Genomic DNA, 10,494 nt, shown 5'->3' with positions numbered 1-10,494 from the left:
CTAAGACCCCCACTAGCACAGCTAACTAAGACCCCCACTAGCACAGCTAACTAAGACCCCCACTAGCACAGCTAACTAAGACCCCCACTAGCACAGCTAACTAAGACCCCCTCTAGCACAGCTAACTAAGACCCCCACTAGCACAGCTAACTAAGACCCCCTCTAGCACAGCTAACTAAGACCCCCACTAGCACAGCTAACTAAGACCCCCTCTAGCACAGCTAACTAAGACCCCCACTAGCACAGCTAACTAAGACCCCCTCTAGCACAGCTAACTAAGACCCCCTCTAGCACAGCTAACTAAGACCCCCTCTAGCACAGCTAACTAAGACCCCCACTAGCACAGCTAACTAAGACCCCCTCTAGCACAGCTAACTAAGACCCCCTCTAGCACAGCTAACTAAGACCCCCTCTAGCACAGCTAACTAAGACCCCCTCTAGCACAGCTAACTAAGACCCCCACTAGCACAGCTAACTAAGACCCCCACTAGCACAGCTAACTAAGACCCCCTCTAGCACAGCTAACTAAGACCTCCTCTAGCACAGCTAACTAAGACCCCCTCTAGCACAGCTAACTAAGACCCCCTCTAGCACAGCTAACTAAGACCCCCTCTAGCACAGCTAACTAAGACCACCACTAGCACAGCTAACTAAGACCCCCTCTAGCACAGCTAACTAAGACCCCCACTAGCACAGCTAACTAAGACCCCCTCTAGCACAGCTAACTAAGACCCCCACTAGCACAGCTAACTAAGACCCCCACTAGCACAGCTAACTAAGACCCCCACTAGCACAGCTAACTAAGACCCCCTCTAGCACAGCTAACTAAGACCCCCACTAGCACAGCTAACTAAGACCCCCTCTAGCACAGCTAACTAAGACCCCCACTAGCACAGCTAACTAAGAACCCCACTAGCACAGCTAACTAAGACCCCCACTAGCACAGCTAACTAAGACTTCCTCTAGCACAGCTAACTAAGACCCCCACTAGCACAGCTAACTAAGACCCCCTCTAGCACAGCTAACTAAGACCCCCTCTAGCACAGCTAACTAAGACCCCCACTAGCACAGCTAACTAAGACCCCCTCTAGCACAGCTAACTAAGACCCCCACTAGCACAGCTAACTAAGACCCCCACTAGCACAGCTAACTAACTGACTAAGACCCCCTCTAGCACAGCTAACTAAGACCCCCTCTAGCACAGCTAACTAACTGACTAAGACCCCCTCTAGCACAGCTAACTAAGACCCCCACTAGCACAGCTAACTAAGACCCCCTCTAGCACAGCTAACTAAGACCCCCACTAGCACAGCTAACTAAGACCCCCACTAGCACAGCTAACTAAGACCCCCTCTAGCACAGCTAACTAAGACCCCCTCTAGCACAGCTAACTAAGACCCCCACTAGCACAGCTAACTAAGACCCCCTCTAGCACAGCTAACTAAGACCCCCACTAGCACAGCTAACTAAGACCCCCTCTAGCACAGCTAACTAAGACCCCCACTAGCACAGCTATAAGACCCCCTCTAGCACAGCTAAGACTCCCTCTAGCACAGCTAACTAAAACCCCACACTAGCACAGCTAACTAAGACCTACACTAGCACAGCTAACTAAGACCCCCACTAGCACAGCTAACTAAGACCCCCACTAGCACAGCTAACTAAGACTCCCTCTAGCACAGCTAACTAAGACCCCCTCTAGCACAACTAACTAAGACCCCCACTAGCACAGCTAACTAAGACTTCCTCTAGCACAGCTAACTAAGACCCCCTCTAGCACAGCTAACTACAGTAGCTTAAGTCCTGGACCATCGACTCCCTCCAGCAGGGCTAACAAGCTGTCGCATCAGGAAGTGTCCATCTGCGTCTTTCCACATTGGTTTGAATCTCATCATTCTACTACGTGCTTGAGTGTGTATGACTGCATGGTCATTTGGAGTTGGTTACAGCAGGGTGAGGTGAGCTCCCTGGTCTCCGCAATATCTTTCTTATATTTTAACACTGCAAATCAGACTCAGACCAAACTCCTGACATATTAAAGGGGTATCGTATCTATGACTTTGTAGCCTTGAGCACATGTCATTTGTCTATGTCTCTTGTTTACAATAAACTTTTTTTAAAATAGAAAATTGCATTATTAGCGACCAATAAGATGAAGAACCAATATTTAGAAAGACTCAGATAACCAGCATGCCTTGCATGACAGCTGACCATGCATATATGCACATAATCAAAATGAGGAGGCATCCAAGATATATTGTTTCCCGTTCAGTTGATAGCTGTCAATCATACACCTATATGTTGTAGTCTGACTTTTTTTCACGCCAGATTCACTAGACGCGTTATGATGTGACAAATCCCAGAAGTGCAGACTCTGCGAAAATGATTCTGTTTCCATAGAGCGAGTCTGGCCAAGGGAATCACCATCTACTATCCTACTATATCTTTATATGGGACTCTAGTTTTTGAGCCGGGTGTTGTTTTCGAGTGCTGTTCCCCTTTAAGGGAAAAGTAATGCCTTTCTGTTTCTGTCTAAGCCTCTAAGCCAGCGACCGTGGCCTGGTTCTGGGCTCTCAGACAGCTTTACACACTAGTCTGTATACAATAGCTCCCTCAGCCTCTCTGACCCATATCCACACCCAAAATATACACACTTCACCCCACTTTGTTATATTTTTAACACCATGGTCTGACTCAATGGTTCATGTGTTATGTCATCAAAAATCTGTGCTGGCTTAGAAACGTCATTTATGAATTCACAATAAAAAACGTTTTTCACTTTGGGTCAAGTTATTGTATTTAAATGCTTAAACGTTTCATGGCAACGTTACTGTACCTACACACTACTTCCCCTCTAATGTACCCCTAACTTCCCCTCTAATGTACCCCTAATTTACCCCTAACTTCCCCTCTAATGTACCCACAATTTACCCCTAACTTCCCCTCTAATGTACCCCCAATTTACCCCTAACTTCCCCTTTAATGTACCCCTAATTTACCCCTAACTTCCCCTCTAATGTACCTCTAATTTACCCCTAACTTCCCCTCTAATGTACCCCTAACTTCTCCTCTAATAAACCCCTAATTTACCCCTAACTTCCCCTCTAATGTAACCCTAATTTACCCCTAACTTCCCCTCTAACAACATGTCTGTGCTGCCAGGAGAGAGCAGGCAATGGAGAAGAAGTATCCCGGGAACTACAAGCGCAGCCTGGTCCGGCCCATCGTCCGGCCCAACGCTGTGGAGAAGCTCATCAAGAAGAAGAGCAGCGTGGCCCACAAACCTGGCCTGCCGCCCACCAAGAGGTCAGAACTCCTCTGCCTCAAACGGTATTTATTCACACAATAAAGTCAAAGACAAATAATGGCCAAATAGCAAAAAAGACTAAAGGTGCGCAAGTGTGAATGGAAGAAAAGGAAAAAAGATTTTTTTTCCAAGTCATGAAACATAAGTAATCTTGTACATACAGAACAAGCTACAGTAGCTTTGGCTTCAGGTAGAAGATAGCGGAAGTAATCCACAATCCACACATTAGTGCCTGCTAACGTATCTGGATATAAAAGCCTAAAGTATGTGCTATCCCCTCCAGGCCGGACCTGCTTCGTTCAGATGGCATCCCCAGTGGGGAGGTCTTCCCCTCCCCCTCGCCCCTCAGTGGCAGCCCCAGGGTGGCCACGCCTCCCGGCAAGACGCGCTACCGTAGCAAGCCTCGCCACCGCCGGGCCAACAGCAAGGGCAGCCACAGCGACTTCCCCGGGGCGCTAAAGCCCGGCGCGGGGGCAGCAGAGGAGCAGCAGCCCCTCCAGGACCACTTCCCCCACCACCACCACCTGCCCCCGGAGGGCGCCCTCCTGCCCCTGCAGGCCCGACAGAGTGCCGTGGCCACCTGTGCCAACAACCTTCGCTACTTCGGCCCGGCCGCAGCCCTGCGCAGCCCGCAGACCGACCACCTGCACCGCCGCATGTCCGACGTGTCCGGCCCCGACCTCATCTCTGCCGCCGTGGACGCCGCCTCCCGCCAGCGGAGCACGGCTGCCGTCTGCGCCGCTGTGGCTCCTGGTCCAGGTTCAGGCGCGGGGACCCTCTGCCCCTGCTGCCAGGCCCACCCCTTCCCTGGCTGCCTCCACTGTCAGGAGACCCCCCCGACCCCCAGCCACCCGGAGCTCCCCCACTACTCGCTGCTCAGAACCTGTGAGAGGACGCCCCCGGTCGCTCCCCGGGCGGCGGACCCAGCCCAGGAGAAGACCCAACCTCAGGACCCCCACCCCCCCGGCCTGCCCCGGACCCTCAGACCCCTCAGGAAGGTAAGCATGGGAAGAGCAGAGAAAAGATTTTGACTGTGTGTATGTGTGTGTGTGTGTGGGAGAGAGAGAGAGACAGAGAGAGTGTGTGTGTGTGTGTGTGTGTATTTGTATGTTTGTCAGCTGTTCAGGAGCACTGAGAGGCTAGTAACAGACTAACCGCTGTAAATGCTTCTCTCTCTCAGGGTGGAGATGAGTCTTCTGAAGAGGAGGAGGGGGAGGTGGACAGCGAGGTGGAGTTTCCAAGGAGACAGAGGTGAGTCATCACCGTCAGCGTCACTAACGTCCTGTGGTTCATCTGTGCGAGGGTTAGGGTGTGAGATGTTGGGCCTCAGAAATCACGCTGGGTCTGGTGGTTCATCTGTGCATGTGTGAGATGTTGGGCCTCAGAAATCACACTGGGTCTGGTGGTTCATCTGTGCATGTGTGAGATGTTGGGCCTCAGAAATCACGCTGGGTCTGGTGTCTAGCTGCGACCAGCAGCTCCAAACATGCAGCTCACTTTGCTGGTCGCTTGGTTGGTCGGTCGGTTGGTCCACAAAGCTTTTCCTGGATAATTCGAAAATGCTCTAAATTTGCATGTTGCAACTAGAGACCATGCCAGATAGAATTACCATGATTAGTTCATAGGTGGTGCTATAGTAACCGATTCAAAACGCAAATTTCAAAATCCTGGCATTTCCACACCATTTGACGAAAATATACAGTATGAAACTTGGTAGGTCCACCATGATGGATTTTTCCGCAGCTTGAAATTTTGGCAAAACCTATTAAAGGTAACTCGTCATAAACCGTAGGTCTGAAATTTCACATATATGTGTATGGTGCATGTCCCTCTATAAGTAAACAGCTAGGGGTTCCAATCCAAGATGGTGGACAAATTGGCATAAAAACTTGGGTACACTTTTCAAGTGCGTAGAACTTTTTACAATAATCTAGGGACTTGAAACGGACAGGGCATGGGTAGCCTACTACCATGTTGTACCATATCTCAGGCAGGCATTTGAAAGCAAATTGGGAAGCTTCAGTCACCATCGCACATATATTTTGGGGTATTCTCTCCATCAAGGGTGTATACAAATGAGTGGCATTATAAAATTAGCACTTTACGGTATGCTAATAATTGGACCATTTTGACCATAAACTCATCTCTCCCACTCTTCCTTTTTGCTGTAACTAGCAGCTCTATAGCTCATTCTGTCGGTTGGTTAGTTGGCCCACAAAAATTGGGTCTGGTTGAACATGCACGTATGTGGTCGCAGCTATTTGGAATTTGCAGTTGTTCCTCTTTGTTGTGCCCCCCAAGGCCTCACCGCTGCTTGAGCAGCTTCCAGTCCTACTCCACCTTCAGCTCTGAGAACCTCTCCGTGTCGGACGGCGAGGAGGGCAACACCAGCGACCACTCCCACAGCGGGCCGCTGGAGCGCCTCAGCGCCAGCCAGGAGGATCACCTGGACGAGCTGCTGTCCCACACACCCGACATCCCCATCGACATCTCCACCCAGTCCGACGGCCTCTCCGACAAGGAGTGCGCCGTGCGCCGGGTCAAGACCCAGATCTCCCTGGGAAAGCTCTGCTCGGATGAACACAGCTACGAGGTCAGGACACCGCTCTGGCCAGCTGGATCTAGCACTGGCCGCTGTTTACATTAGATTACATACTTTGTCTGCCAAGGCAGAAATTTGTTTTGCATCATGATGCTCCTCCACAAGTGTAAAAAGGCGCTGTGCCAAGCAACACACAACATGCTCCAAAACATAGTACGACAGATACAAAGTGCCACAATAGATACACAACAACATAGCACAACAATGACCCAGGATCAGCACAACATAGCACAACAATGACCCAGGATCACCACAACATGAGCTGTGTGACGTATTGTCATTTGTTGAATTTGATATGTATTTTTGCAGCAGTCTGCAAGGTAGACAGACTGGGTTTTCTGTTCTGTACCTAGTGATGCTCTTCTCTCTGCCCCCAGAACCCGCTGCAGTACGGGGACTCGGACTGTGACTCGTCGGAGGCAGAGTGCTCCGACGCCACCATCAGGAACAACAAGCCCTGCGCCCCCTCCACCTGGTGAGCCCCGCCCCCGGCTGGGCCACACCCCTTGAGCCTGGAGACCACTCCTCCGCCTGCAGGAACTAGGGCAATAAGAGGACCCCATCCCCACCATCCCCATAATAGCCCCCCACAATACCCCCCCATGCCCCTCCTCTTCTCAGCAGCCAGCCTAAGGCAGGGATCCCTATTGAATCACACTGTACAGTAGATAGTGTAACATCCATACTTTATTTTTGTCTGAATTTGAGGGGAAAATCAGGAACTCTAAGACTTCAAGATGAACAAAAGAAAAAAGAAACAAAAATCACAATAACAACATTGTTAGTGACAGGGAGACGGAACAGAGTTGGAATGACGGGCGAAGAAGAATGAGCTCAGCTGAGTGGGTGAATGTTGAGGCTCCATCGCTGGGATCAGTGTGGGCCGGTTGTTGGACTGTGAGAACTCTGCTCTGGGACAGAACAGGGCTGTAGGAACACGGGAGAACAGGGCTGTAGGAACACGGGAGAACAGGGCTGTAGGAACACGGGAGAACAGGGCTGTAGGAACACGGGAGCACGCAGCTGAACTGGAACTGGCAGAGCCCCACCAGCCATCACTGTCTCTGACCACTGGGACAACCTACCTGCTTTATTATTAGTTTACAGTCCCAACAAATGCCCCTGGCGTCTCCCTCCCCCAGGGTAATGGGGGTAACAAGGAGAAGAATCCAGTCTGAACACCAGCATGAACAGACAACCTCCAACCCCAACTCCTAACAACCGTGTGTCAGTGGAGCCCCCTGCTGTTCAGTCCCAGCATGCTGCTGTGTGGCTGACGACCGAGGAGAGCAGGCTGGAGGATTGCATAAGTCAGGAAGATGAGCTGGCAGGAAGGTGGGGAGAGACCGGCAGAGAGACTAACTTAGACACCTCTCCTCTCCTAGCCACCTCCTCTCTCAAGACGAGCCTACTCTCTACGCACATCATCAATCAGATCATACGAGCTACAAGTATCAAGCAAGTGTAAGTGTTCTATCTACAGACTACTAAAGACATGGCCGTGTGTCTGGCCTCAGAGAGGCTGTGAGAGATCAGACTGGACCAGCGACCAGAGGCTTGTGTTTGTGTGTTTTCTCCTGGGTCAGCATCACAGATCTGATCTTTAGTATCATCATCATCATCATCATCACCCACATCTTAGTTCCCAGAGGTCTTGTGTTCCCTAGTCAGCACTGAGGTGCAGTGTCCCTTTAGCAGATCCTTTATGTCTCATCAAGTCTCATGTGTACCATGTTCTTCAGTAAGGTTGTGTCAGGCAGTGTGTGTTAGTGTGTGGTGTGGTTCTAGACTAGTTGTGTGGTTCTAGACTAGTTGTGTGGTGAACAGTGTGAAACCACCGCAGAGATCCAGGTTACTACGTTGTGATATTGAATGAAACAGCAATAAAGCAGCTCAGTCTCAGGTGACGGCCGGCTGGTCGTTAGCTCAGGACCAGTGTGTGGCCGGCTGGTCGTTAGCTCAGGACCAGTGTGTGGCCGGCTGGTCGTTAGCTCAGGACCAGTGTGTGGCCGGCTGGTCGTTAGCTCAGGACCAGTGTGTGGCCGGCTGGTCGTTAGCTCAGGACCAGTGTGTGGCCGGCTGGTCGTTAGCTTAGGACCAGTGTGTGGCCGGCTGGTCGTTAGCTCAGGACCAGTGTGTGGCCAGCGGGCTGGACGGACACTGATGTTAGTGACAAACAGCTTTTTAGATACATATATTTTTAAACCTGTTCGTAGTAGTTGTAAATGGCGACATTTTGGTCAAGTATTTTGCCTTTGCTGGTTTGATGCTCAGGTTTTAGTTGATAGAGAATAGGAGCAATATGCATCGTCCACTAGATGGCGACAACGGGCCACTACGGGGTATTCTGCCTTGTGTTATGTCAGGTAGAGCTCATTCCTTTTGATATTATAAAAGGCCAGTTGTCAGATAATATCATCTTCCTCCTGCTCTTCGTTACTCCTAGTAATTGACCTGTGTCATCCTCTTAAAAAAGGGATACTGCACCTTGAAAACTATGATCACTTGGAAGTATTTAAAAGATAACCCACATGTTCCAATGTTTGTAGTGCTCATAATAATGAAGATAGACAGTCAGGTTTGACGTTCACACTATTAAACTCAGATCAGGGTTGACGTTCACACTATTAAACTCAGATCAGGGTTGACGTTCACACTATTAAACTCAGATCAGGGTTGATGTTCACACTATTAAACTCAGATCAGGGTTGTGGGGGGAGGGGGGATTAATAGCAAGGAATACAAGCCAGAGACAAGCCCACCACAGAGCCCAGAGGGGCTGCTCTGCTAGACACACTCCTCTTAGTATTAGCTACTTCCCATGTAGAAGCCATCTATGAACATGGTATGAGCCCTTATGACGCACCTCACCAGGTCAGAGCTACAGGCAGCTGCCACTGACCAGCTGACTTGGGGGGAACAGGACAGGAAATGATGTCAGTGTTGTGGGGGAGTGTCAAAAAGCTTCATAGCACTAAGTTCATCTTCTTAAGTCCATTGATGGACAGGGACCCAGTGTTACAAAGCCTTTGATAGACTCCCCTCTGATACAGTAGTTGACTAGTCAGTCCTAACTAGACCTCTGTTTACCTGTCAAATAATAACCATGTATGCTAATCGCTGGGGATCAGAACACGGCGTTATGAGTGAATAACGTCTTTCTAGCATATATCCTGTGAAGTATGATTGTTGTTGTCATATTTTAATTTCATGTAGATCTCTTTTTTTTTCTTTGTAGCTGGCCTACACAATTACTGAATTAATTTATTATGAATGACCTGGCGAGTTTAGAATTGTTTTAATTTCAGGCAGCTTTAGAAATGTTTGTCATGTCTTCTGGTTTCTCCTGGTGAGTATTATTGTCAGGAAGCACAACTAGTGGGTGTGGGAGAAGGAATCGCTTGTCAACAGGAGGTGGAGGGAGATATTGGCCTTCCATAGATGCTAGGGATCATGTGGTCCATCTATGGCACATTGACTAATTATCTTAATATCTTCCTTATCTCCTCTGAGACGCAATGGACGGCAAGGGCATTTTCATACTTCATGGTCTTTCATATATGACTGTCTGATGGTGATGGTTGCTCATCACCTGTCTATATCTATCCTCTGTTTGTGTCAAGGCTCAGCTATGTAAGTGAAGAGTATTTCTCAAGCAGTAAAATCAGAAAGTAAAATGCCGTCTAGCTTAAGAATGATTCTGAAGTCCGCCTTGGCCTCCACAACAGGTTTCATTGAGACAGAACATTTTAGGCATCAGGCAGTTGTTGTCAGTGCTCTCTCCCTCTCCACTCCTCCTCCACTCCCCTTAGATCCCAGTTACTAACACCTGAGTGTTTCTGCAGCTGTCTAACTGTAACCATACAGTATGTGTCCTCACCCAATGTACCTGACCATCTGGTTCTTTGTTCCTCTCATGTCTCCTCCTCCCTCTCCTCTTGAATGGCATTGTGATCAACCAATCCTGACAGTTTCCTGTGTTATTCAGTGTACAGTGCAATGGCTACCCGCCGGGAGAATAAAATCAAAGCAAACAACCGCATGGAATAAACACTGATGTCCTGTACCTATAAGCTGCTGTCCTGTGATTGTGTCACTGTGTGTCAGATTGAATGGGAATGACTGTTGAATGTATGTGTGCTCAGCTACAGGTAAAACATGAAACAGATTAATTACTGCACAATGAATCCATTCATTCATTAATGAGTTTATGATGTGTGTGTGTGTGGGGGGGGGGGGGGTGAGGGAGAGATTCAGGGAGAGTGGTAAAGAGTGAGAGGTTCAGTGTGTGGTGTGTATGGAGGGGGAGGAGAGGGGAAGAGGAACACATTCGGAGGCACTTCAAAGGGAGAGAGGGATGCGTCTAATTGAAGGAAGCCAGTCTGTTTGCCTACCAGAGCAATAATGGACAAAAGTGAAAACTATGCAAGGGATGCAACTAAAGAGCTCAGCAATGTGCTGTCCTGGCACGTGTGTTCTTAACCTAGCGCTTAAAACAGAAAGGCTTTCAAATCTTGATCGTTTGACCTTTGTCTTGGTAAGAAAGCAGTAAAGGCAATGATTATCTATAAACATCACAATGATT

General features: G+C 49.1%; 1 protein-coding gene across 3 annotated transcripts in view; it reads left to right on the top strand.

The window, feature by feature from the left end:
- The window catches only part of map3k13 (mitogen-activated protein kinase kinase kinase 13), a 44,664-nt gene extending 34,702 nt beyond the window's left edge, over positions 1–9,962 (top strand). For 2 of the 3 annotated variants that reach the window (XM_084457296.1, XM_084457297.1), the window contains exons 10-14: positions 3,163–3,330; positions 3,591–4,305; positions 4,488–4,558; positions 5,609–5,900; positions 6,287–9,962. In XM_084457296.1, coding sequence (XP_084313422.1) covers positions 3,163–3,330; positions 3,591–4,305; positions 4,488–4,558; positions 5,609–5,900; positions 6,287–6,388 — 1,348 coding nt within the window. In that variant the 3' untranslated portion in view covers positions 6,389–9,962. The remainder of the gene's footprint in view (positions 1–3,162; positions 3,331–3,590; positions 4,306–4,487; positions 4,559–5,608; positions 5,901–6,286) is intronic. The other variant, XM_084457298.1, reaches the window with a different exon arrangement.
- Positions 9,963–10,494: the final 532 nt, after the last annotated feature.

The sequence above is a fragment of the Borostomias antarcticus genome (genome assembly GCF_949987555.1).
Source record: "Borostomias antarcticus genome assembly, chromosome: 2".
Lineage (NCBI taxonomy): Eukaryota > Metazoa > Chordata > Actinopteri > Stomiiformes > Stomiidae > Borostomias > Borostomias antarcticus.
Note: the sequence above shows the minus strand (reverse complement) of the source record. Positions and strands in the feature narration are given on the sequence as shown.